The following is a 24,463-nucleotide window of genomic DNA, read 5'->3' as shown; positions in this document are numbered from 1 at the left end:
TATTTGTTGGTATTTTCTTATTATTTGAAGTGCAAATATTAAAATTATTAGATCTTATGTTATATTTTCTACAATTTAGCTTTCATATAAATATTTTTATTTAGTTTTATGAAAATATATATATAAAAAAATATCAAATTTTGGGGTCCTAATTTATAATACACATAATTTAGGGGGCCCTATGGATATTACATATAGTTTGGGGGCCCTAGGCATAGGCCTAAGTTGCCCATGCACTAGAGCCGGCCCTGTCTGTGCTTATGAATAGTAAAGATCAACCCGATATATTTCATCCGATGTAGCATAATTATAAACGGGAGAGCCGCCTGTGATTTGAATGTGTATGCACTAATTAATCACCCCGAAATATATATTGAATCAAATATTGCCAATATCTTGCTAGGCCCCGTTTGGTTGTCAAGATAAGCAATGATTAATTAAATAGTTGGACTTGTTGACGTTCGGTATCCCCAATAAATTGCCAGGTCGACCTGCCAAAATTAATTAATCATGGCTTATCTTGCCTTCCAGTGAGTTTTCTTTTTAGGACGTTGCGAGCTTCAATAAAATAATTGAATTTTGTTAGATTATTTAATATTATCTTGACTAATCTTATTTTGGCGACCAAACAAAGCTCTTGAGCATAGTTAATTAACTTAAATAATCAAGAATATTATTATATAGCAGCCTTTTGAAAGCTCGCCCATGTAAAGCTAAGCCAAGATTATTAAAATGATTCAGAAAGAAAAAAAGGTGAGGCTGAAACATTGGCTATGGAGAAGTAAGCTCATATCTCTTAAAGTGGCAACCAGCTTTAGCTTCTTGTTATAGAAATCAACATTCATTCTTTCCATTTTAAGATTGTCTGAAACTATATATATATATATATATATATATATATATATATATATATATATATATATATATATATATATATATATATATATATATTGTATGTATGTATGTATTTCCACTAGCTAGTGAGATGTCCCATGTGTGTTGTGGAGCTCCCTTTAAATGTATTTCTATTACATAATTAAAAAAGGGTTAATCTATAATAAATACACCCTGGATTATGAAACAACCCATTAATTAATCTTTGAACTAATTAGTTATTATATACCTTAAATGCAAAAGGATTGATTCTTCAATACTAAATAAGGGAAAATGTTAAACAAGAAACCCTAGATTTGTTACTTTTTCCGGTTTCCCTAAGTTGAAGCGAAAGATACGACTAAATTAAATGCAAGTTGATGAGTTGGGCCCACATGCAAAATTAAAAAAAAAAATAAAAAAAATCAATGGAACTATAATTTATTCCTGACACAAAAGAAGAAATAAGTGTCTTGATAATACTATTTGCTGTAGGTTATCCGAATTCCGACCAACTACCATGGCACGCCGACCTCGATGGAAGGTCGTCAGAGAGAGGAGTTGAACGATCGTCTCAACCAAAATTTTAAATTATTGATGAAATGTATTATTTGATATTAATATATATAATACGTTCCCTATATTTAAATGTTTGTACTTGAAATATTTGAAATGATGGCGGTTGAATTCAAAGTCAAGATTTTTTATTTGGTGTGGCTTCTATACCATGTTGAATAATCACGTCAACTAAAAGTTTAAAATTTTAGTTAAGACAATCTTTCAATACGATTTTAGAGCCATGGAGTCGTTCTTTTGATGAGCCCAAGACATGGCAAAACCGGTATTGTTTGAAAGGATGAGGCTGGCCTCTCACAAGAGAACCTGTTGAACGAGCATATATCTCAACCAAAATTTTAAACTATTAGTGAAGTATCGTCCAATATTGAAACCTCCAATTAGAGGCTCACATGATTGTGGAAGACTAACTTCAGATATGTTGACTTGCCGGCACAATTAATATACAATACGAGCAAATTCAATGCTAAACATTAAAATTGGATTATCAAATAATCATTTGATAATTATGATAATATTTTAATATTCATTTATAGTTTATCTACTCCAACCATGGTTATTAAAGTTATTACTCAGTTGGAACTTTTTTAGTAGTTTTATTTGTAATTGTCACGTGTCATTTTGTGATTGGATGTTTAGGTTGTTATTTTTTTGATAACTCAATTTCCAGAATGTATATTTACATACAAAAAGGTAGATTATCAAAATACTTACCCATTTTGATAATCCCATTAGAGTAGAAATTTTTAGTTTTGGAATATCAAAAAGATGGTTTATGGGTTTGATAATCCATTTGAATATTTGATACTTCCATTGGAGTTGCTCTAATGAGGTTGAAATGAAATAAGCGTATTTCAAAAATCCATTATTAATTAGTATGTTAATTTTAGAAATAACCAAACCTATGAGTATCCATATTTCCAATTACGTGGATTAAAATTTTATATACTTATGTAAAACTTATAAAATGTCATGGTACATAGAATAAGTTTTATTTACTCCACCAAATATTACTTCTTATGCATTTCGTAGTTATATATATACATATATTGATGGATATACGAACTACAAACAACAACTTTTTTAGTAATAATAAATATTTTTATAATCGTGGGTAAACAATATTGTCACTGCATTATCTTTACACTATACGGAATAATCTTTTGAGTGACAACACATATTTTTATATGGAAAGACAATAATGTTGTCACTAGTATCACTAATTCTATATACTGACAATAAAAAAGTGATTATCACTTCTATACGGCGAACAAAAAAAAATGATTAAGTGATAACAAAATGATCCATTATATTACCTACAATATATACAAAATGTTCACTTTTGATATCATCACAAATTAGGGTTTTACTAATGCCATGTTTTCTTGTAGTGCCAGCGTATCACTAATTATATATAATGATAACACAAATAATTTAGTGACAACAACATCAATGAGCTATATATGCGCGACAACGTAGAAAATGTTGTCACTTAGTGTAATTAGCAAGTACTTAGTGACAACTTATAGATTTATAGCATTGTAACCATATATAGAGGTGTCACTAATGCCATTTTTGTTCTTCTTGTAGTGACGTGATCCTGATGTAAAATGTAAGCCACTATATAGAAAACAAAAATTCAAGATTGATCTTTTGTTGTAGTCTTCCTCGTCATATATAATGGAGTCGAGTCGAGTCGAGTCGAATGATTCAATGTTAGTTTACTTTTGTATATATGGAGCTTTAAAAATTATGTTTGAACTCGATTTGATAAACATTCGAGCCCAACTTGAATGAACTTTAATTTAAACGAGCGAACACGAATAAAGTGCAACGGACCCTTAACGTACATTTAAATATTGTAAGATTAATACAAAACTAAGAAAACGTTAAAATTTTTAGGGGTTGGAACGATCATTTAACCATGGATCTCGAATCGAGTAGTTTGATCTGATTTTCAGGCATCCACAAATTTAAAATGTTATATGTCCGTCCGTCCGTCCGTCCGTCCCTTTTAGCACCATGTGCTTTATTCTGTTTCTACTATTGAAAAAGGGGGCAAAAAGCCTATTCTATATTGAGAAAATAAAGGAGGAAATAAAAAAAATAAATCAAAAGAATAAATAAATTACAATAAGAATTAGAGAGCTGAATTAAGGGGGGTGTGTGGTGGTGGGGGTCAGTTTTTAAGGTCTTGCTCTTTGCTCTTGTGTGATGTCCCATTTATGTACTTGTGTGCTTTCTCTCTAAGCTTATCTTTTTTTTTTTTTAATATATTTCCATTACAAATATAAAGTTAATTTAATTTGCTCCGATCCTTAACACTATATATATGGGGCTCTTCCCTTCCCTTTCAAATAAGAAAAAAAACCCTAAAGATATATATATATATATATATATATATACATAATCCCTCTCTCTCTCTCTCTCTCTCTCTCTTATCCCTCTCTCTCTCATCTCTCTTGTGTGATAATATATATATATATAAAAATAAATAATAATGGCAAGTAGAATGTCGTCAGAGCCGCTTGTAGTGGGAAGAGTGATAGGGGATGTATTAGAGTGTTTCAACCCAACAACAAAAATGCATGTGACATATCCAAATCATAAACAAGTTTTTAATGGTCACGAGTTTTATCCTTCCGCTGTTACTATCAAACCAAGGGTTGAGATTCTAGGCCCTGCTGATATGAGAACTTTTTTCACTTTGGTAATTAATACGTCCATCTCTACCTTTCCATATATATATATATTTTTTTATTTTTTTATTTTTTACATATATTTATGTATGTATGTGCTTCCAAATTAAATAATTAATTATATATTGCAGGTTATGACTGACCCTGATGTCCCTGGCCCTAGTGATCCATATCTCAAGGAACACCTTCACTGGTATTTTTATATTTATTTATACTACTAATTAATTACTTAATGCATTAACAATATTTTCATAGAACTAAATATGTGATTCTTATATAAAAAAAACAAAGAACTAAATAATATTTGATTAATGATTATATTCAGTCCAGACATTCAAGAACTAGGTATAATATTATATTATATTATATTATATTACCTCCTGGAAAACCTGTAAATTAATTTAATGGGGGACCAACTTTAATTTAATTCTGAGTTCATCCGAATATAAAGAAAAGCTATATATGGGCCAAGACTACAAATTAAATTAATATAATTATTCACTAATATTAATTATAAATTTAATTTGTTTGGTAATATATATACGTACTTAATATTAATTATAACTTAATTTACAGGTTAGTGACAGACATTCCAGGCACAACGGACGCCACATTTGGTAAGAATATCAGCACTGTACTATCACACACACTTTTGGCAAATTAACACACACACAGTAGTACATATGTGTGTATTTATAATTTAATTTATGAAAAAGCTATTGTTGTACTGATCTACGTACTCTCTTTAATTATTTATTTTATTAAAAAAAAAAAAAACAGGAAAAGAGATGGTTAGCTATGAAATGCCTCGGCCCAACATAGGAATACATAGGTTTGTGTTCGTTCTGTTCCAGCAGAAAGGCAGACAAACTGTTAAGACCAACCTCCCTACCTCCTCCGCCAGAGACAACTTCAACACCCGCCGCTTCGCCGCCGATAACGACCTCGGCCTCCCCGTCGCCGCCGTCTTCTTCAACGCCCAGCGTGAAACCGCCGCCAGGAGGCGTTAATATATATATTAAGCTGCATGCAGCCGCCTCCTCCCGGCCATAATAAAGCTGATTCAACCTTCTTTTGGAAGATGATCACTTATTATTATTAATATTATAATATATAAATTATTATAACGTGCATGAATGAGTTTATTTTTCATGAAACTGAGGAAACTCTGATGGATGGATGTACGTACGGTTGATTAGTTTTATTACCAATAAAAGACATTGAATCTTGAATGCTTTATTTTCTTGTTTGAGGGTTCAGTTTCATACAATATTAATCAGTCGTCCGTCGACATATGATCATGATTCATGGCTTTATTTTCAAAGGGGGCAATCATGAATCAGATCTTTGCTCAAATATTATTGGTCGATTTTCTTGATTTTTGCTTTTGCCTTTTCCACTGTTTGTACTATGGTTCTCTACACTACTTGCAGGAGACAAGACAACCTATGTATATATATTATATAAAAATATATAATATTATGTATTAGGGCAAATTACATTCAGTCATGAGTTATAATCAAATTACGATAACCCCTCATGTTTGCGTGATTATAGCCACCCTCAATTATGTATTATCTTACGAAAAACTCATCTACAGGTAAATTTAGGAATGTTAAATCGGTAAAACCAAACTGAAACTTTGGCACGCCAACATTTCATATCGTTCATCGAAATGAATACATATACATACAATTTGGTTTGGTAAATAACCAAATTACATAAATTTTATGTATAAATATTTAAAAGGAGGGGATGACAGTAATTACCCAAACAAGAGAGGTTTTTCTTAATTTGACCATACCTCAAGGAGTGACCGTAATTTATCTTATATATATTATGTCTCTTTTTCATATCCGATACGTCATTCTTATCATTTTGATGTCTTTTTTTTTAGTTTTTCTTTTTTTCTTTTTGGAGAATCCAGCGTTTTTATAGTTGTCGTCACTTAAGTTTTGCACTGATTTCACATTTGGTTACTTAACGTAACGACAAAACACATTTGGTCCCTCATGTTTTAAAAGTTCAATTTAGTCATTTTCGTTAGTCCTAATAGAATCAAGGTGCCCGTCACTGCCTTAACTGATGATGGACAAACGATTAATTAATGAAAATGACCAAAGATGTTAAATTATCACGAGGGACCAAGTGAATTTTTTGTTATTGTGGAGACCAAATATAAATAAGTACAAATTTAAAGGGTAAAAACCGTAGACTATAATTTTCCATTGTTGTAGATGTTATACTTGTTTAAATATATTGGATAAAATATACTGTGACAGAAAATATGCATGCAAATATATGGAACAATAGCCATAAATCAACTTTTGGTATTCTATTAATCACTGTTTGATTTTCAAAAAAAATGGGTACTCCGGTAAGAATAAAGGGTAAAAGACAGGTAGTCGCATAATAAGAGCACTTTATTAAAAAATGGATATCCAATATTTTTGTCTTGTAAATAAATTCACTTCATTCAAACTTATTTTCAAATAAGTAAAACTCTTTTATATATAAAAAAATTAGCTCAACTCCTTGAAATCCTAATTCAACTCCAATTTATGATTTTCCCAATTATCCCAATTTCACCAATTAACCAATTTTGACCCCAATTTTGATTGCCACCGCTGAAGACCCCGGTCAGCCGCCTTTGACCGCTATATCCGCCGGACAACACTAGAATCAGGTCGGAAACAACATTCAAAAAAGTATTATTTTCTAAAAAATATTTTTTTGAAAAATTATGAAAATGGGATTAATGTAATATATTTGTTCAAATCCGGAGTCAATGTGCAATATTTATGAAATTGGAGTATAATGGATGAAATTGATGAAAATTATACTATGAGGGATATTTTAAACAAAATACGTAGGGATGGGTATCTTACTAATAATTTATATATATTATATATATATATATATATATATATATATTTCTTTTTTAAAAACCGGTTCAAACCGCGGCTCAACTAGACGGTTCCTTGGAAGATTAAATTATGATAAATATTAATCCATCTTGACAAGTTGAAAATGGCCTAAAAAGGGATGAATTTTATTTTCAATTATAACCATAATTCGTAAAATAATTGTTTTGAATCATTTATTAATTCACTCTTTTCATTGGTTATAACTCGAGTTGAAATGAGTGAATTGAGAGTACAATCTACAAGTCAAACATAAGCAGCAGCTACAATATAATATAATTTAGCAATATGGCAAATAATACTCTATAAAATCTAGCTAGGTTCCAATTTTTCTAAGATAAATCATCACAATATTGACGATTTGACTCGGTCACTACTCAGTCCTCACCCTTAATAGCTTTTCACTTGCTTACGAAAGTAAATATTCCTTATGTCCGGATATGGAATGGAACTTGTATTTCAATTAATCTCATATTGCCACTTTTTAGGTTTTATTTCACTTTCCATCCTTGAAATGCACCACTTTGGCACTTTGCACCCTTGAAGATAATTAACTGCACTTTGCACCACTAAAACATGTTTAATTGTTCAAAGCACCCTAGTATATTTTTTTAACTTAATTTTTCATCGTTAACTTATTTTTTTATCGTCAATATGGTCATTTTTGTCTGTTCAATTGATTTTTTCTTTAGGGTGCAAAGGGCTAATGTATTTTCAAAATGACTTTATTTACAGTCAGAAAATAGGTCAACAATGGAAATCAAGGACAAAAATAAACTAAGGTGCAGTTTGAACGATTAAACATGGTCCGGGGTTGTAAAGTGCCACAAATTATTTTTGAGGGTGCAAAGTGCCAAAATGGTAAATTTTAAGGGTGCAAAGTGAAATTAAGCTCACTTTTTATTATGAAATGAGAAATTGGAATGCAAAAAACAACATTTTTAGACGTAAATGATTGGGATTAGTTTATTGCATTTAATCCCGACTTTACACCACATTGCTACAAAAAACCCCTCGTGTTGAGATTATAAACAAAAATTAGCCGAAATGCATTTTTTTAGCACACGACTCCAAATGGTGGGTAGTTTACTAATTATTAAAATTGAATCATACATGTGATTTTGCATATAATAATATTCAATGTTTTGAAAATTGGACCGAACAAGCTATTGGGTCACGTTTAAACTGGTTCAACCGGGTTTTTATTTTTATTTTTTATTTAATAATTATTTATATTTTAATTTTTATAATAAATAAAGTCTACATTGTTTTATGCACATTAATTCATTATTCATATCAATTGAAACGTAAATCAAGCCTTTCGTGACTTTTGTACTAGGACTGAAGTCGAAATACGTGAAAGCATGTTCCAAATTCCAATTTCAAAGTTCGGTTTTTTGATTTAATTTTTTTGTTAATTAGATAGTAAAAAAATGCCGTTTTAGCCATCTTATTATTTTCTTTGGCTAAAAAACCCGATTTTGGGCACTATTTTGTACAAAAAGACCCAAATTTTTAGTTGGGCTCCCATTTTACGGTGTGACCGGTCAAACCGGACCGGGCTAGGCAACGATTCGCGGTTCAAGGTTCGGTCCAGGTACCAAAACATTGATAATATTTATTAGGCATGAATTTTTTTTTTTTTGGACAATTAGAGCAAAAGCATAGATGCTAAATGCAATAAACCCAAATAATTGGTGCATATTAATTTTGAAGTACTAAAATATATATCCATCATATAAATTGGCTTAATTAATATAGGACTTTGTAAAACAATCTTCATACTTCCATTTCCTTGTAACACTGTGACATCATTAATGCTTCGGAAAACGAAGCAAGCGGTTGCTCTTCTCCGCCGGTCACCGGCGGCAGGAAGGCGTCGTATGCCCTCATCACCGTCGGCACAGCACAAGAAACGTCGGCAATCGGCAACAAGCAATTAGCAAGAAGCGCGTTGCTCGAGGCGGTTAAATTAAAATAGCTCTCCCAATAATAATATTGTGGTGGAGGGATCTTATTACCTATTTCAAGATTTATCTCGAAAAGATCTTCGTCGTCGTCTTCTTCTTCTTCTTCCTCGGGTTTGAACGGACGTGGTTGGATATTAGTGGTGGATTCAATTTCTTGTGCACCACCAGCTGCAAGCTCCATGATGCAAATCAATGATCAATATTTAATCTCGATCTTATTGAGATAATCAATTGTTATTTAGCTATAGCTAAGCAATTTGCAGATTTGTATGTGTGTTTATTTGGATGATTTTTATTTATTTATGTAATGGGTGGGGGTTGGTGGAAATTACTATATAGTTAGGGGGTTTATTCTTCAACAAATCTAGCTACAACTATCTAATTTGGGTATGGGAAGCTTGATATTATAACCAATTTTTCAATCTTTGGCAGCTCTCCCTAACTAATTTTTCCCAATACGTTGACATATGGGCGATTAATTAATTTTATTACGTTTGTGAAAAAAAATGACGTGTCACGAACTAATATTAGTGTAATTTTAATACTAGTAAAACTATAATTTTCCCCAAACACTGTTATGGCGTATTTTTTAATTTTTATTTTTTATTATTAAACTATTACTACGTATGGCTTGAGGATTTGAGCCGTCATTTCAAAGCATAGTTTGTACTTGCTTGATTCGCGCTGGTACTACATTGTACAAACCAAAATCAATGTGTTTTTGCAATTTATATTTTAATTAATTAACAAATAATATATATTTGCTCTTTTAAAAATTACTTTAATACATATAGAAATATTAGTTATTGCAGCAAAAGGTGAAATCATTCGCACCCAAGGCCCCTATCATTTGGCCCGATGGAGGAATGTAAATCATGGTGACTCAAAGGTCCGCTAGGGTAGCGGGCCCGGACCTGATGCTTACAAGGAACCAACACTCATAAATATTAGTTATTGAGTTAATTAATTCAAATTTGAGTTAGAAATAAACATTAGGTGAGGCTTTTGTAATAATTTAAAAAATACAGAGGTCTATATAATTAGACTTAACTTTAGGGGAGGCCAATATAATTTACTTAATATTCGTTAAGGGTAAAAATGGAATTTCAAAAAAATTAAAGGTCAAACATGTTAAGTGTTAGCTAATACTAAATTAAAAGAAGATATGTGTGAGATTGTTTAAACCAGATGGGGGTGTAGATGTAATTATACTCAACCTCTAGGGAGACAAGTGTAGTTTATCTATCTATTTAATCAGGTAAGGACAATATATTTTTTGGTCTCGAGTACCATTTTTTACAAAAACTACCCTCACAAATTTATTAATAAAAATATATCATCTTGTCAAATCTTGTACCAAAAGATGAAATATCTCGCCCCCATGGCCCTTATCTCTTAGCTCGACAAGTATTTGATGGAGAAATGTAAATCATGGTAACTCAACGGCCCGTTAAGGTAGCGGACCCGGATCTGGTGTCCACAAGAAACCAACCCTCATTGGAGTTGAAATTCTCACACTGCGGCTGCCAGGATTCGATCATAGGACCTTGTACCAATTTACCACATCCGTAACCAGTTGAGCTACACCCATGCGGGCCCTCTTGTCAAACCTTACACCACAAGGGGAAGTTCACTTATATGCTACATCGGTATTTGTTAACTGAAATGTTAAATGCCATTTCAATTTTTTTAATACCGTTTTGACTTCGAACCTGATTTTGATATATTTCTATTTTAATTTTGGCAAAATTCGAAACACGAAAACTGTAGTCCTTTGGGTGAACTTTCTAATCCAACTTAAATCCGCTAGATTGGATGTCGTGTGACAAAGTTATTCATGAATGAGTCACACTTTGAATTTTAGATACCTCAATACATCAAAGTCGTTGACAGTATCCATTGATTCATGTACATTTTTCCCGTCCGACATCCAATTTTGGTGATTCAAGTTGGATTAGAAAACCAAGTCAGAATACTACAAATTCTATTTTTCGGGTTTTGCAAAATTTGGAATTAAAAATGATCAATATCACGTTTGAAGTCGAAACGTTATTATTAAAGCTCGAACGATATTTATCACATCCCAATAAAGTTAAAATACCCATTCACTAAACACACATACACATAAATGTGTGTGATTATGTGCAGATCAACGATTAATAACTATCCAATCTTAATAACATAAAAATTCCACAAGCATAGGTCCGCGTGTCCTTTTAGGCCCAAAAATATTTATGGTGATATACTTTAGAGATTATTAGAACAATTAATTTAAAGATAAATAAACAAAATCCATATTTGATTGAACAAATAAAATAAAAAAATAAAATAAAATGGGTTGGGCCAATAGTTGACCCATTAAGATATTAAAGAAGGAGTCGGGCCCAATAACTGATACCAATTACAACTCCGCAAGTCAACACCCAGCGATAGTGTCAAGACCCGATGTACCAATAGATACATACAGTTGTATATACATAACCGATTCAGTACAGTAATCCGGCGCCAATGGAGCAGCACGAAGGCGGCGGCGGCGGCGAGGGCGGCCTTACGAAGTCCGCTGCTGCGGCAGCTTGCACCGCCATGGCAGTGTTTTACGTTGCGATCCTATATTCTCCAACGCTGGTTCTCCGATTACCCCCTCCGATTTCCTTTAAATCCTATATGATACGCCGGTTTGTGTGCGCCGCCATCTCCTCCGTCGTCTCCCTCGTCGTCTGCTTTTTCATCCTCCCGGTTAGTCCTTTCCTTAGACTCCAATTTTTTTATTTTTTTTTATTTTGAATTTGTGCACTTGGATGCGTGGTTCGAGTAAAATCGAACAGCTACATAGTTTGTCAAATTAGGTCAAAAAAAATATCCTCTTTTTATGGTAATTACTTGCCAATGATCTTCTCTCTGTCTATCTGTGTTCCAAGGGAACTGAACCGAATCTACGAAAATGAAGTTAATCAAATTTGACAAAAAGAGAGTTCAATTTTCTGTTATTGCTATAAATTTCACCTGATAGTTCAATTTCTTCCTTAATTTTTTTTTTTTTTTTTTGGTGATAGAGTGAAATGAGGGTTTCGATCATAGTAGTTAATAGTCATCCATCTTTGGCGTTGCGTTATAGTATGAAGCGGCTTGAATTTGACTTAAAACTTGCATTAATAGATTATCTATCTTCAACTGAGAGTTGAAGTTGCTTTTACCTTTAAAAGTGAAGGCTAACTATGAGATGCATATAAATCGAGTTTAGCACGTATGCTAAATGCTCTCAACTCGGAGATATAATTTTTTTCAAAGTGACATCTCTGGTTTCTTAAGTCCCCTAACGACAAATGGGAAGATTCTAGTCCTCAAATATGGTAAGGGCAATTCCTCATTCGAGATCAGTAGTTTGGTTCGTAGGCATTTATGCGGGAAATTTAACGAGTTTTTTCTATTATAAGGCTCCTAAAATATTATGAAAATCAGTTAATGGTTGAGCTGTTGAGAGGTAAACTTTTTCATTGTAAAGAGAGATGTCCTGAATACCAGATCAGTTTTCCTTTCCTTGACTTGGATTTTGTTTGTTTGATTTGCTAATCTTTTCTTGCCAGTTGTGGTCATTAGATTTATGTTGGAATCTAACTTGAACAATCTAATACATAATAAGTAATTATTTAGTTAGTGGTTATTGCAATTATTAATTATTCCCACTGCTATCTTGAATACAAAGTTTAAGCCTCTAATACCCTCAAAGTCCAAAATCAGCTGATGTTACTTATATCGCAACATATATTTTACCATGAAATGCTAGTTTTATTTATTATCTTCTGCGAGAAATCATTTGTTATTACAAAAATCTATCTCACAATGTGTTAGCTAAAATTTATAAGAAGAATTAATAACTGATAGGCCTTTTGTGTCGTATGTTTAGGATGGTATTTCCAAACAAATCACCACCATATTTAATGCACCACGCCACCACCATTTTTTAATTTAAAATATTTAAATTACCCCACATTCTGTACTTACCGTTTACCAAATAAAATGGTGGTCTCAATTTGTTTCACATAAGCAATTTTAAAGAGTAAGTTAAACACAATTTGGGAAAAGGAAAAGCATTGGAAGGATTTAACAAGCCAACCAAACATGGCGTAATAATGGTGCTTTTTCAGAAGGGGTGTAGAAGAAAGATCGAAAGTGAGTGGTTATGGTGGTAAAACAAGATAGAAGTATAAAAAAGTTATTAAATTGAAGGATATATTAGACTTTCTAAATTAGAGTGATTCTAAAATTAAAAATATAGTGGTGATTTGAGATTTTATTTGTGTGGAAATAGCACCATTCTATGTTTATTGCATGTATCGGCATAATAATCCTCATCAAGAATTCATGTTGAAAATATTGTGGTTTCTATTCTACAATGCACGCTTACACTTGCTGCTTTTGCTCTTTGTTGCTTGTTTTTCGGATTTTAAAACTTCTATTAACCCTCTTAATTGTTGATGATCATAAACCCAATAATTCCTCAGGATTGTTTAAAATTCAGTTTGCGTTATCGAGTTAATAATATATGACAATACTATTTATTTGACATAGGATAGTGCAGTAGTTACTGGCTCCATTCCCATTTTGGTCAGAAAAAATCTACTAAATCTTCAGGAACAAATTATTACTCCAGAATAAGGTTCACCGTCAAATAATAGAGCAGCGCGAAAATAACAACAGGAGATTTGACGTGAGTGTTGTCGATTAAGTTTTTGAAGATTTCGAATAAGTCCTCAATTTAGTATGAGATCCTCATTTTATTGGAGGACTGGGGTCTATGTCAATTAAAGGGACAAGGGAAACCTACAATATTTTTTCCATGTCCTGTCATTTCTTGGATCTTCAAAAAGACAACTTCCTAAGTTTCAATATGAGTAATATTACTCACTTTCACTCCACAAGGATCAAGATCAGATGAGTGTGCGTCAGTTGAGTTGGACACAAATTATATTCTTTCGGATTGTGCAGACAAATCAGAATCCAGCATATGATATAACGATATCTTCATATTTTGAATTGGTTATACCTAACCATTGCAGAGTTTTCTTGTACTATTTGTCTCATTTACTTCTGTTTTGTACTAGATAACAAGGCGCGATGCATCAAATCTGTTTGGCGTTTACGGCATCAGACTGGATCACACTGTGCGTACTCTATCTGAAGACAGTATTTCATATTAAGACATGCATATGTATTTGGATTGGTATTACAACTACTTTTAAATATTTTTATGACTTGCAGATTGAAAAGGGTGACTGATTGATCAATGCAATTTTATGTATAAACAGTGGCAAGCTTTGGTCTTTCCTCTATCACTTACTTCCCTCATGTACTCTGGGTCCTTTGCCCTGAAGTTTTTGTCAATGATCCAAGCAAGCAACGAATATTTGAATAGTGGTGGAACTGTATCAGTTGTATGTATGAAGACCATTTTATGGAAGATCGTTGATTGGGTAGTTTCATTAACTTCCAGCATCTCATCTTGGCGTAACTACTTTGTGGTTAGTGTACTTATTTGCCCTTATTGTATATAATATTGTTTTTTTCAAACTACTCTCTATGCCTATAATATTTTTTTCTCTCTCTATGATATGATTATCCTCTTATGGGTTATATGGCAGGTGATGTATTTATAAATTTCTCTTGCTCAATGTTTGCTTTTAAATAAAACTTTAGTACAAATTGGAAACTGTCAGTGTCCTTATCAAAGATACATTTCCGACTATTATTGGGAATCTATAGAATTCGCACTGCTTAGGTTTGCAATTTGCCCCTGACCATCAAACGAAACGTAAATAATCCATCCTCATCTCTTTGAAAGAAAGGGGTGCTTCCAGTTATGTCGATACTTGAAATAATTTTGTCTTCTCCATATTAATATATCTCTCGTGTGGATGGTTTTCTGTGAAGAACTAGTGAACTCAATCATTTGATGTTGTTACTCTTCAATTTTCTATGGGGCTGTAAAGTTTAGAGATACTAAAATAGGATCAGTGATCGATTTCCATGTCTTGTAATAAACCCAATTGATGGCTTCCAATTACATTAATCAATAGGCTTGAAATGAGGAATTATGGGGTTTCTTTGAAATATTTTCCATATTATAATTTTCAATAGGCTTTGTATATGAAGGATAGACTGAAATTGGCCTTCCTTGTCGTATAGTGAAAAACATGTGAAACATGCCTGCATGTGTGTCATGCAATCTACGTATTATGAATTACTTAAAGCAAGCTACTAAGTTTGGTTGGCGATCAACAGAAAATATCATTTCCGTCCTGATCAGAGCATCTGTAAAGCTTCGCTAATATGCGCAAATATCCTCGGTGCTACTTAAACCATCTTAAATGTCTAAAACTTATCTTCATTTGAACATCTGAAACCAAAGCCTGTTGAATGTATCTTTCTGTTTTTTCAAATTACTGACTTATTAATTCTTATTCTAAATCAAACTTATCTGTATTAAGTTTTTCCGTATTCCTCAACAGGCTCCACTTACGGAAGAGTTGGTATTCAGAGCTTGTATGATTCCTTTGCTACTGTGTGGAGGATTCAGTACCTATACTGCCATATTTCTCTGTCCCATATTTTTCAGTTTAGGTAAATGCTGCTGCTGTTTGAACCCGTATTTTTTAATTCAATTTATGTAACTGAACCTAAAAACTAGATTATGTAAATGACAATTCTGATATCTATGCTAATATATAAGCTTACATGTTGCTATTGGAGCTTCAGGCTTTTACTCCCCTCTCCAGTCTTTATTATACGCACCTGCGCTTCAGATATTTATATTTGTTAGTTAAAAGGTTAATCCGATAATAAATCTTCTTTTTTCTGGTTGCAGCTCATTTGAACCACTTACTGGAGGTCTATGCCCAACAGAACTTCAGTTTGGTCAAAGCTTGTTTAGTTGTAGGTATATTCGCTTCCACTTTTCTTAGATAATGTTGTGTGTGGGAACCATGGGAGAAATTTATGTTGGTTTCTATTTTTTTTTAATGGTTAAATAGAGTGCTTCAGCCGTGGCTTGCTTGTCAGAAGTCGGTGAATTTTTCATCAGACATATATTATTTGGCAAATAACTGTAGTGCTATTTGGAGTTCGAGTTTTCATTCCTCAAGATGAATAAAGCTTTTAGTGATATATGCTTTGCCATCACATATTTCATTTCTTATCCAGGTCTCCAGCTAGGATATACTGTCATCTTTGGGGCGTATGCGTCATTCCTTCTTGTCCGTACTGGTGGGTAGTCCTTCTAGTTATAATAAAATGCAATGTTCTGCGGGATTTTTCCTTCCCGTCTCGTTAATATTATTTACCTGTACTAATACATTGTTACATTTGGCAATTGCAGGACATCTAACAGCTCCGCTAGTAGCTCATATATTTTGCAACTTTATGGGCTTGCCTGTTATATTTTCTCGTCGTTCTGGTATGTCATTTCACCTGTTATATTTTCAACTTTATGAGCCCCACCACCACCACCACCCCCCCGCGCGCGCGCGCGCGTTTCTTACACCAATGCTGAGATAATTCATTCCCTATATTTTGCATATTGTTCTAATTTACGGCAGATTGTTCGTTTCTTTGTTCCTTGTGGTTTTCAGGGATAGTAATTGTGGCATTTGTACTGGGAATGCTGAGTTTCGTATGCATGCTTTTCCCATTAACGGCCCCGCAATTGTACAACACTACAACGGAGAAATGCAGTTGTTGGCATGGATATTGTAATTGGAGCTAACACACAAATCTCCTTTTAATAGGGGAGTTCTTTGCTAATGAATTATTACATTTCTTTGAATTTATGGGCCTGAGACTATACATATATATATATATGTGTGTATGTATGTATATGTGTATATACAGCCTTATTTTTCTCACTTCTTAATAATGATATTGAATTGCATAAATCTTGATGGAGTTGAGTATTGAAGAGATGGGGTCTGTAAAACCAAAGAGAAATGAGGTCAATATATAAGAGATGACGGCTGTACCATCCTTGCAGAATTTGAATTATTAAAAAAAAATTAAAAAAAAAAAATCATATGATGACTATACTAAATTTTCAATAGCTGTAAAATTTGCTAATGATTCACTTTTCTGATTCATTTATATTTTTTTCAATTTTCTATTTAGTAGGTAAGAAGAAATATCCATCATAAACTCATTTTCAGAATCTGCATCATATTTTGAAATTATTACACTTCCCTAAATTGAAAAAAAAATTATGAAGCAAAAGAATGTTTATAGAATCTTAGAGAAAATGTTATAATAAACTTGGAAATAATATGTTTAATTTTCATCTTTTTTTGTAATATAATGCCAAGTAATCTTTCTTTATTCTTGAACAATTTATGAGCTCTAACTGTTAATTAGATTTGTATGCGTATTTTTACGATGAAGGAACATGCAGTCAACCATATAGGTGTGCACTGAATAGACATATATTCTCATATAATAGCCTGCAAACTAAACAAGAGACGTTTTTTTTTTTCTTTGAGAAAAACGAGAGACGTAAATTGCACTAGGCTAACCATAAGAGATAATTTCGATCTAGCAACCGTTTGCAAGAGGATTCGAACTTGAGTAACCACGTGTTACTATTATAGAGTGGGGAGATATTAATATATATTAAAAAATGAAGAAGAGAATGAAATGATATCGCAAGATACTGTATTGATGACCATAGATCCGCTGAGGAGATTCAATCAAGCTGCTAAAAAAGAGTATGTCTTCTCACCAAAACATATGAATGTCTCTTATATATATATATATATATATATATATATATATATATATATATATATATATATATATATATATATATATATATATATATATATATATATATATATATATATATATATATATATATATATATATATATATATAATCTAAGCAAATTGGCTAATTCTATATGTGGATATATTCATTCAATGTCTTGTTCAAGTTTGCATTAAATTTTTGGGCCTTTTTTTTTATTCTTTCTCCCCAATCATCATACCCTATAATCTAATTTGACTTCTTTAACCGGGGCCATATGTATATATACATATATATTACAAAAATAATATGTAGGGGCGAAAATAGGAAATCAGTCCAAATCGAAATTAGCATTTTGGATTTTTTTTCGAAAGTGAAGATTAATTCCAATGGCAGTCCAAATTTATTTAGGAAAAAAAATGGAAGTATGAATGAATTATTATTTTATTTTTGCAAAATCAGAAACTCTATAATATAAAGTACATGATAATATTGATATGGAAAAATTTCCAATAAATATGATTAATTTGAAATTCAAATTTAAACATAGCATAGCAATAAAATGTAAACAGCACAATATTAGAATGAATTACTAAAAAATATATTTTAAAATAATGTTTTTTTTCTTTTATATTATAAATATAAAAAACAATTTTAAACCAAATTAAAATTAAAACACAACATTTGCAGAACGATCATGCTAGCTAATTTGTTTGGTTTGATAGTCAACCCTGTGGCCAATGACGTCATCAAAGTCATGTCCATGAAATGATAACTTATGGAGTATGTAATAAATAAATTAAAAAAAAAAATATATATATATATATATATATATATATATATATATATATATATATATATATAATGTAATGTGGGGCCCCAGGGGTTATCAAATCTTGTGAAGTTTAATGATAAATAATCAAAACCCTAACATTGACTTTTTGTTTGTGTCATGAGATTTGATGACGTGTTTTCTTTCATTAGATCCTCTCCATATCCACTCACCATACTATATATCCTAGAATCTTATTGACAAGCCCTTTTTCTTTTCACCCTTTAATTTCTTTTATTTGGACTATTCCCCAACTCTAAAATTAATATTTTATTTACAGGGTGTTTGGCTAAATTTATTAGTTGTTGCTTATAAGATAATTAAAATTTTTTCATAAGTGTTTTTTAGTTTAAAAAAAAATCTTAAATATTCAAAAAATATGCTGAAAGCGGTAAATTGATATTAGGGTGGACTTGTGATTTAGACTTATGGGCGCGATGACTACCGTCCGAAATTTTTAAAGGGTACTAAAAAAAATTATACAAGTAAAGAGTTGTAGACTTCAATTGAAATATAGCATAAATTAAAATATAGTATATCCAATATATTTCTTTAAAAATTTGGTACTTGATTTATTTTCAAGAGAGAGATTTGAATTTGCAGTATATTCAAAAAAAAAAAAGAGAGCGTAGAAGCTAAAAGTAAGAATATTTTTATTAAACAAGTTTATAAAATAATTGAAGTAGCAAAAAAATTCTCGTACGGATAAAGAGGGAGACACGGCACTTGGCTTAAAAAAGAAAACGATGGAAGTGAATGTTTCGTATTAATACAGAAGTTATAAGGAATGTTTCCTACTAATAAAAGACGTTATAAGTGAAATTAGCTCTTTCGCAATCATGACTTTGTTAGCTACGTACATTGATGAGTTGGTATCACGACTTAAACAGCTCGTAAGAAAATATTAACGACGCACGAGCTGGTAATCTGATGCATCGCGTGACAACCTTGTAAGGCACACATTGTATATCTAATATCTATTAATCGGCACAACAATATTTCAAAATTCTAACAAACATCATCCCAAATTTCAAATATCCGACTTAAATTGTGACAATAAACGTTATGAATCACGAAAACGCTATTGAGGATTCAACAAGAAAGTCGATCGTAAGTACAATGTGATAATTAATTGACGAAAAATAAATTTAGGATTGTATATATAGTTAAAGGATGTAAAAACATTTAAATTGAATGTAAAATAAAAAATAAAAAAATAAAAAAAATTAGAATAAATATTAGGGAAAAATGTGACTATAAATAGCCAAACTAAGAAAAAAAAAAAGAAGAGCCTACAAGTAGTTACAACAACATCCATGCAAAATATCATCATTTCCATTTATGGCTAAAGCTTAAGGAATTTCCCATTTGTCCAGATTCCATTCCTCTAATCACTAACAGGGCAATAAAGTCATTTCATGACAGGATGTCAAGTGCTGGTTTTCTTTACTATTCAAAAAATCTTACATTGTTCAATAAATATTATTCATTATTAATTATTACATAAATTGCTTCTTCTTGGTAACTAATTACTAACATTTAATTATTGATGATTAATTTATATTAGGCCCTCAAATTACACCTGCACCCTCCCCTGTTTCCCAATCCATTACACATTGTTTACATTTAAACATCAGATGGTGTGTGTGTGTGTGTGTGTGTGTGTGTGTGAGAGAGAGAGAGAGAGAGAGAGAGAGAGAGAGAGAGAGAGAGAGAGAGAGAGAGAGAGAGATGATAATAAATTAATAATAATAATATTATTATATAGATGATGATAATACTGATAACAGCATCATATAATAATTATAATATATAGGAACAAAAACAAACTGAAATTGACGGAAAAACTAGCAAATTAAATATTTCTATGTAAAAACTGGCAATCCTAGTACTAGCTAGCTATTTTTTTTTTCCTTAATTCACTTCTTGGCTTTCTTGGTGGCAGCGGCGGAGGTGGATCCCGACAGGTTGAGATCAGGGATGGTAGTTCCGGCGGCGGCGGCGGCGGCGGCGAGCCGCTGCTTGAGCTCGTTGAGAAGGGCCTGATTCTCCTGGTTCAAAAGCTCCGCCTTCTTCCTCAGCCTCTCGTTCTCCTGCATGATGTAGCAGTTCTCCAGATACAGCTTCGAGTTCAGCTTCTCCATTTTCTGTTTCCCAAATTAAAAAAATAATAATTTATTAGTATACGTAAATTAATTAATTAACCTACATTATTACATATCATCGTTAATACAAACGATGAATAAATATTCAAACGTGTAATAAAAAAAAAAAATCACAGGGTTTGAATATGAAAGAAACAGAGCTATCGGCTTCAATGGTGAAAGAAATTATAGAGAGAGAGAGAGAAAGATCACCTTTTCGAACAAGGTGTTATCGGACAAGGAAGAAATTTGCAGTGCCAAGACACAGAGAGAGAAGTGTGTGTGTGTGTGTGTGTGTGTGTGTTTTGTTGTGCAGAAGTGAGTGAGAAAGAGCGCAGCAGGGTGGGGTATTTATAGTGCGAGAAAGAAGTTTTAGAGAGAGAAAATCTTGAAATTGTAGAGAGAGAAAATGGCTGGCACAATAATCATGCATGTGTAAGCATGGAAGGGAGGCTTCCATAGGCAAGGATTTTAATGTTCGCCTTCCATTTTTACTATCATTACAATTTCCTTTTTTTTCTTTTATTTTTTCTAATGGGAGGTGATGACGTCATGTGAATGATGGTCTGGGTAGGGGTATTTTCGGGATTTCACTCCTTGAACCCGCACTGGAATGTAGAAACTAGGACAGGGGCTTTTTGGGTATTTTGGAAAAATGATGGGTCCGGGATATTCGCAATGATGGTTTGGATTGGTCCGAACCGACGCAGCGCCCCCATCATCACACCCCCCACCCCCCAATTTCGCGTTCCCGATTTTGCCCCTTCAATTTCCATCCAAGTTTAATTATTTGTTTTATTTTTACATATATTGCATTTAATTCTCATTAATTATTTTGTGTTATGATGACTGATTTACCCATTTGGGGGGTCTCTTAAAACATTGCCCTGTTTTACACTCACTTTATTTGTGTGCTATAAACCGCTGGCAATTTACAATATTCTTTTTTTTGGATAATTTTTTTTTGGTAAGTGAATTCCATTTGGTTTCCAAAACTAAAATAATTGGGGAGATTAAGTGGAGCTCAAATCAAATTTATTGCGTTTGTTCCACGCTACACTCGTGAATTTTATTGGACGTGTAATTTTTCCGCACACGTGTGTATCAGATAACTGTCTCGGTCTCAAATTAAGTGTTGTTTAAAGGTTTAAGAAAACATCCGTATTAAGAAAGTTAATTGAAATCCGTCTATTTTAGAGATATATATAGATAACACGGCTAAAGTGTTTTTTCCACTAATTTTTTATTTATTAATTACTTCGTTTATTTGAAAATAATCTATGAATAAATAAAGGCATACAGTAGAACCTCGATAAATTAATACCCGATAAATTAATAACCTCGCTTAAATAATAAATTTTCCCGGTCTCGACTCGGGGACAACGTGCTAAATTAATAATTCGCTAAATTTATAAGATAATACAAATTCGAAAAATTTAAGAAGCCCCATATAATATATAAATTAATAATTCATAAAAATAATTCTTAAATTACATGGTATAGTACATATTTTATAGATCTATGAAAGCCTAATACAATATAATTTAATTGTTGCTTGTTTCTTGTTGAAGTTCACATTACTATCAATCTCGTCCCTCACTTTTCTTACCATGGTTAGAACTTTCGGTATTGTTTTGTCATATATCAACATAAAATTGTTCTATACCATTGCTGCTTTAAGAGCTTCCGTTCGTGAAATGGGCTCTATAATGCATTGAAGTAATGATACAATGAATAATATACACGTAATTTTTTTTTAAAAAATGTATTTATTGAAAATAATAATAAAAGTAATCTCATAAATTAATAATTTATTAATTAATGTATAAATTAATAATTATTAATTTATCGATAAGTTAATATTTCGTTAAATTAATGAAATTTTGATGGTCCCAACAGTATTAATTTATAGAGGTTTAACTGTAATTGGAAAGAAAAAAGTATTACACGCATTATTTGAATGCTAATGTGATAGATAATATCGAACAATGATTCTCTTCGAAACCACGATTAATTGGAAACAAAATGTGTATATTTATTATTCTTTCCCTAAAACCTTAAAATGGTAGGTTGATAACCTATTTTTTTTTTTAAATGGTAGGTAAATTGATACTACTCTCCATGTATTAGATTTGTGATTTTATAAGTCAAGTTGGTGTGTCTTAATAATCAATTTTCATTTGTGCATTAATAATTATGTACATACATATATTGGGTAAGATAATCCATTATCCATGTCACATACTATCTTGGTTAGAATGAGTAATGTCTATATAATTATTACGAGTGTAGTCAATAGCGTGATATACTACGACATGATACAATACAATTTATATGGAAACGATACAATTCAGCATATGTATCAATTGTATTCAAATACCGATAAATATAGTTCGATATCGCAATACGATATTTGTCTTAGGAGTGGTTTATCAATTTTTAGCGCATGTAGGGGTGACTTGTACAGTTTTCAGCACATTAGGGCGATTTGTGCAATTTTAAATAACAATTGTTTGACATTTTTTTAAGTAATAATTAAGGTAAAATCAGAAAAAAATGTTTCACATAAATTTTATTGTTCTCTCATCAATCAAAATTAGTAAATTTGTTCAGCATCACATAAATCCAAAGTAATTTATGTTATCAAAGGTAATAAAACCGACATTAGCATTTCTAAAAACTACTTCCGTCCTAGTTATAATTTAACGTTAAAACTAGGGGTGAAAGTCGGATAGAACGTATCGAAATTAATATTTTTTTAAATTGTATAATATTTTTGGAAGTACAAAATAAATTCCAACAAATTCCAAAATTTCGGAATCTAAAAACTCGTTCCAATTCCAAAAAATCCTGAAAATTCAAAAAAATTCCAATTTTTTTCGAAAGTTAAAAATCAATTCCAATTTCAATTACGAAATTTCGGAACCTAAACTCCTATAGACCCATTTTAATTCGATGTCTTGAAAACCTGCTGGCAATTTACAATATTTTTTTCTATGTTACTTGATTGTCTCTCTCTCTTTTTTTTTTTTGGCATAATGTTATTTGGTAAGTGAAATCCATTTGGCTTCCAAAATTAAATCAATTGTAGATTAAGTGGAGCTAAATCTAATTTATTGAGTTTGTGCCACGCCACACTCGTGAATTTTATTCGACGTGTATTTTTTCCGCACATATATATGTATCAGATAACTGTCTCAATCTCAAATTAAGTGTTGTTAAAAGTTCCAACATACGTATTAAGAAAGTTAATTAAAATTCACGTATTTTAGAAAAAAAAAATAGATAACACGACTAAAGTGTTCTTTCCACTAATTTTTTTTTTATTAATTACTTCGTTTATTTGAAAATAATGTATGAATAATAAAGATAAAATTGGAAAGAAAAAAGTACTTAAACGCATTATCGGAATTCTAATGTGACGATAATATAAAACATTTTTTCTCTTCAAAAAGACGATTAATTGGAAACAAAATGAGTATCTTTATTATTCTTCCCCTAAACTCTTACAATGGTAAGTTGATACTACTCTCCATGTATTAGATTTTATGATTTTATAAGTGAACTTGGTATGTCTGAAAAATTAATTAATTGTTAATTGTGAATTAATTATGTAAAGAAATATATTGGGTAAAATAATCCATTATCCATATCACATACTATC

The 24,463-nt window shown here is 31.6% G+C and overlaps 3 protein-coding genes across 4 annotated transcripts; 2 read left to right on the top strand and 1 right to left on the bottom strand.

The window, feature by feature from the left end:
• The first annotated feature begins 3,845 nt into the window (after positions 1–3,845).
• Positions 3,846–5,526, top strand: LOC105960058 (protein TERMINAL FLOWER 1). Its single transcript, XM_012984228.2, has 4 exons — positions 3,846–4,159; positions 4,280–4,341; positions 4,725–4,765; positions 4,929–5,526. Exons 1-4 carry the CDS (start codon positions 3,950–3,952, stop codon positions 5,156–5,158), a joined length of 543 nt encoding a protein of 180 aa, XP_012839682.2. The 5' UTR covers positions 3,846–3,949; the 3' UTR covers positions 5,159–5,526.
• Positions 5,527–11,441: 5,915 nt separating this feature from the next.
• On the top strand, positions 11,442–16,970 carry FACE2 (farnesylated protein-converting enzyme 2). 2 transcript variants are annotated; one of them, XM_012984250.2, is made up of 8 exons: positions 11,442–11,778; positions 14,145–14,204; positions 14,349–14,561; positions 15,549–15,660; positions 15,905–15,976; positions 16,240–16,302; positions 16,415–16,492; positions 16,668–16,970. In XM_012984250.2, the coding sequence occupies exons 1-8, from the start codon at positions 11,551–11,553 to the stop codon at positions 16,799–16,801; spliced, it is 960 nt and encodes a 319-aa protein (XP_012839704.2). In that variant the 5' UTR covers positions 11,442–11,550; the 3' UTR covers positions 16,802–16,970. The 2 variants fall into 2 exon arrangements, with proteins under 2 accessions (XP_012839704.2, XP_012839703.2); XM_012984249.2 differs by having other exon boundaries at positions 11,487–11,778; positions 16,635–16,970.
• Positions 16,971–20,387: 3,417 nt separating this feature from the next.
• On the bottom strand, positions 20,388–21,136 carry LOC105960057 (protein LITTLE ZIPPER 3). The gene is made up of 2 exons (XM_012984227.2): positions 21,013–21,136; positions 20,388–20,802 (listed from the first exon to the last, which is right to left on the bottom strand). Exon 2 carries the CDS (start codon positions 20,797–20,799, stop codon positions 20,575–20,577), a length of 225 nt encoding a protein of 74 aa, XP_012839681.1. The 5' UTR covers positions 20,800–20,802; positions 21,013–21,136; the 3' UTR covers positions 20,388–20,574.
• Positions 21,137–24,463: the final 3,327 nt, after the last annotated feature.

The sequence above is a fragment of the Erythranthe guttata genome, chromosome 10 (genome assembly GCF_056151865.1).
Source record: "Erythranthe guttata isolate IM_541 chromosome 10, IM_541, whole genome shotgun sequence".
Lineage (NCBI taxonomy): Eukaryota > Viridiplantae > Streptophyta > Magnoliopsida > Lamiales > Phrymaceae > Erythranthe > Erythranthe guttata.
The sequence above is the reverse complement of the archived record's forward strand: the minus strand, read 5'-3'. Positions and strand labels throughout refer to the sequence as shown.

Bases quoted from the DNA above. Each gene is read 5' to 3' on its own strand.
- LOC105960058 (XM_012984228.2), top strand. From the start codon at position 3,950: ATGGCAAGTAGAATGTCGTCAGAGCCGCTTGTAGTGGGAAGAGTGATA. The intron at 4,160-4,279 runs GTAATTAATACG...TATATATTGCAG, and splicing joins TGAGAACTTTTTTCACTTTG to GTTATGACTGACCCTGATGT. The intron at 4,342-4,724 runs GTATTTTTATAT...CTTAATTTACAG, and splicing joins CTCAAGGAACACCTTCACTG to GTTAGTGACAGACATTCCAG.
- FACE2 (XM_012984249.2), top strand. From the start codon at position 11,551: ATGGAGCAGCACGAAGGCGGCGGCGGCGGCGAGGGCGGCCTTACGAAG. The intron at 14,562-15,548 runs GTTAGTGTACTT...ATTCCTCAACAG, and splicing joins CTTGGCGTAACTACTTTGTG to GCTCCACTTACGGAAGAGTT. The intron at 15,977-16,239 runs GTATATTCGCTT...TTTCTTATCCAG, and splicing joins CAAAGCTTGTTTAGTTGTAG to GTCTCCAGCTAGGATATACT.
- LOC105960057 (XM_012984227.2), bottom strand. From the start codon at position 20,799: ATGGAGAAGCTGAACTCGAAGCTGTATCTGGAGAACTGCTACATCATG.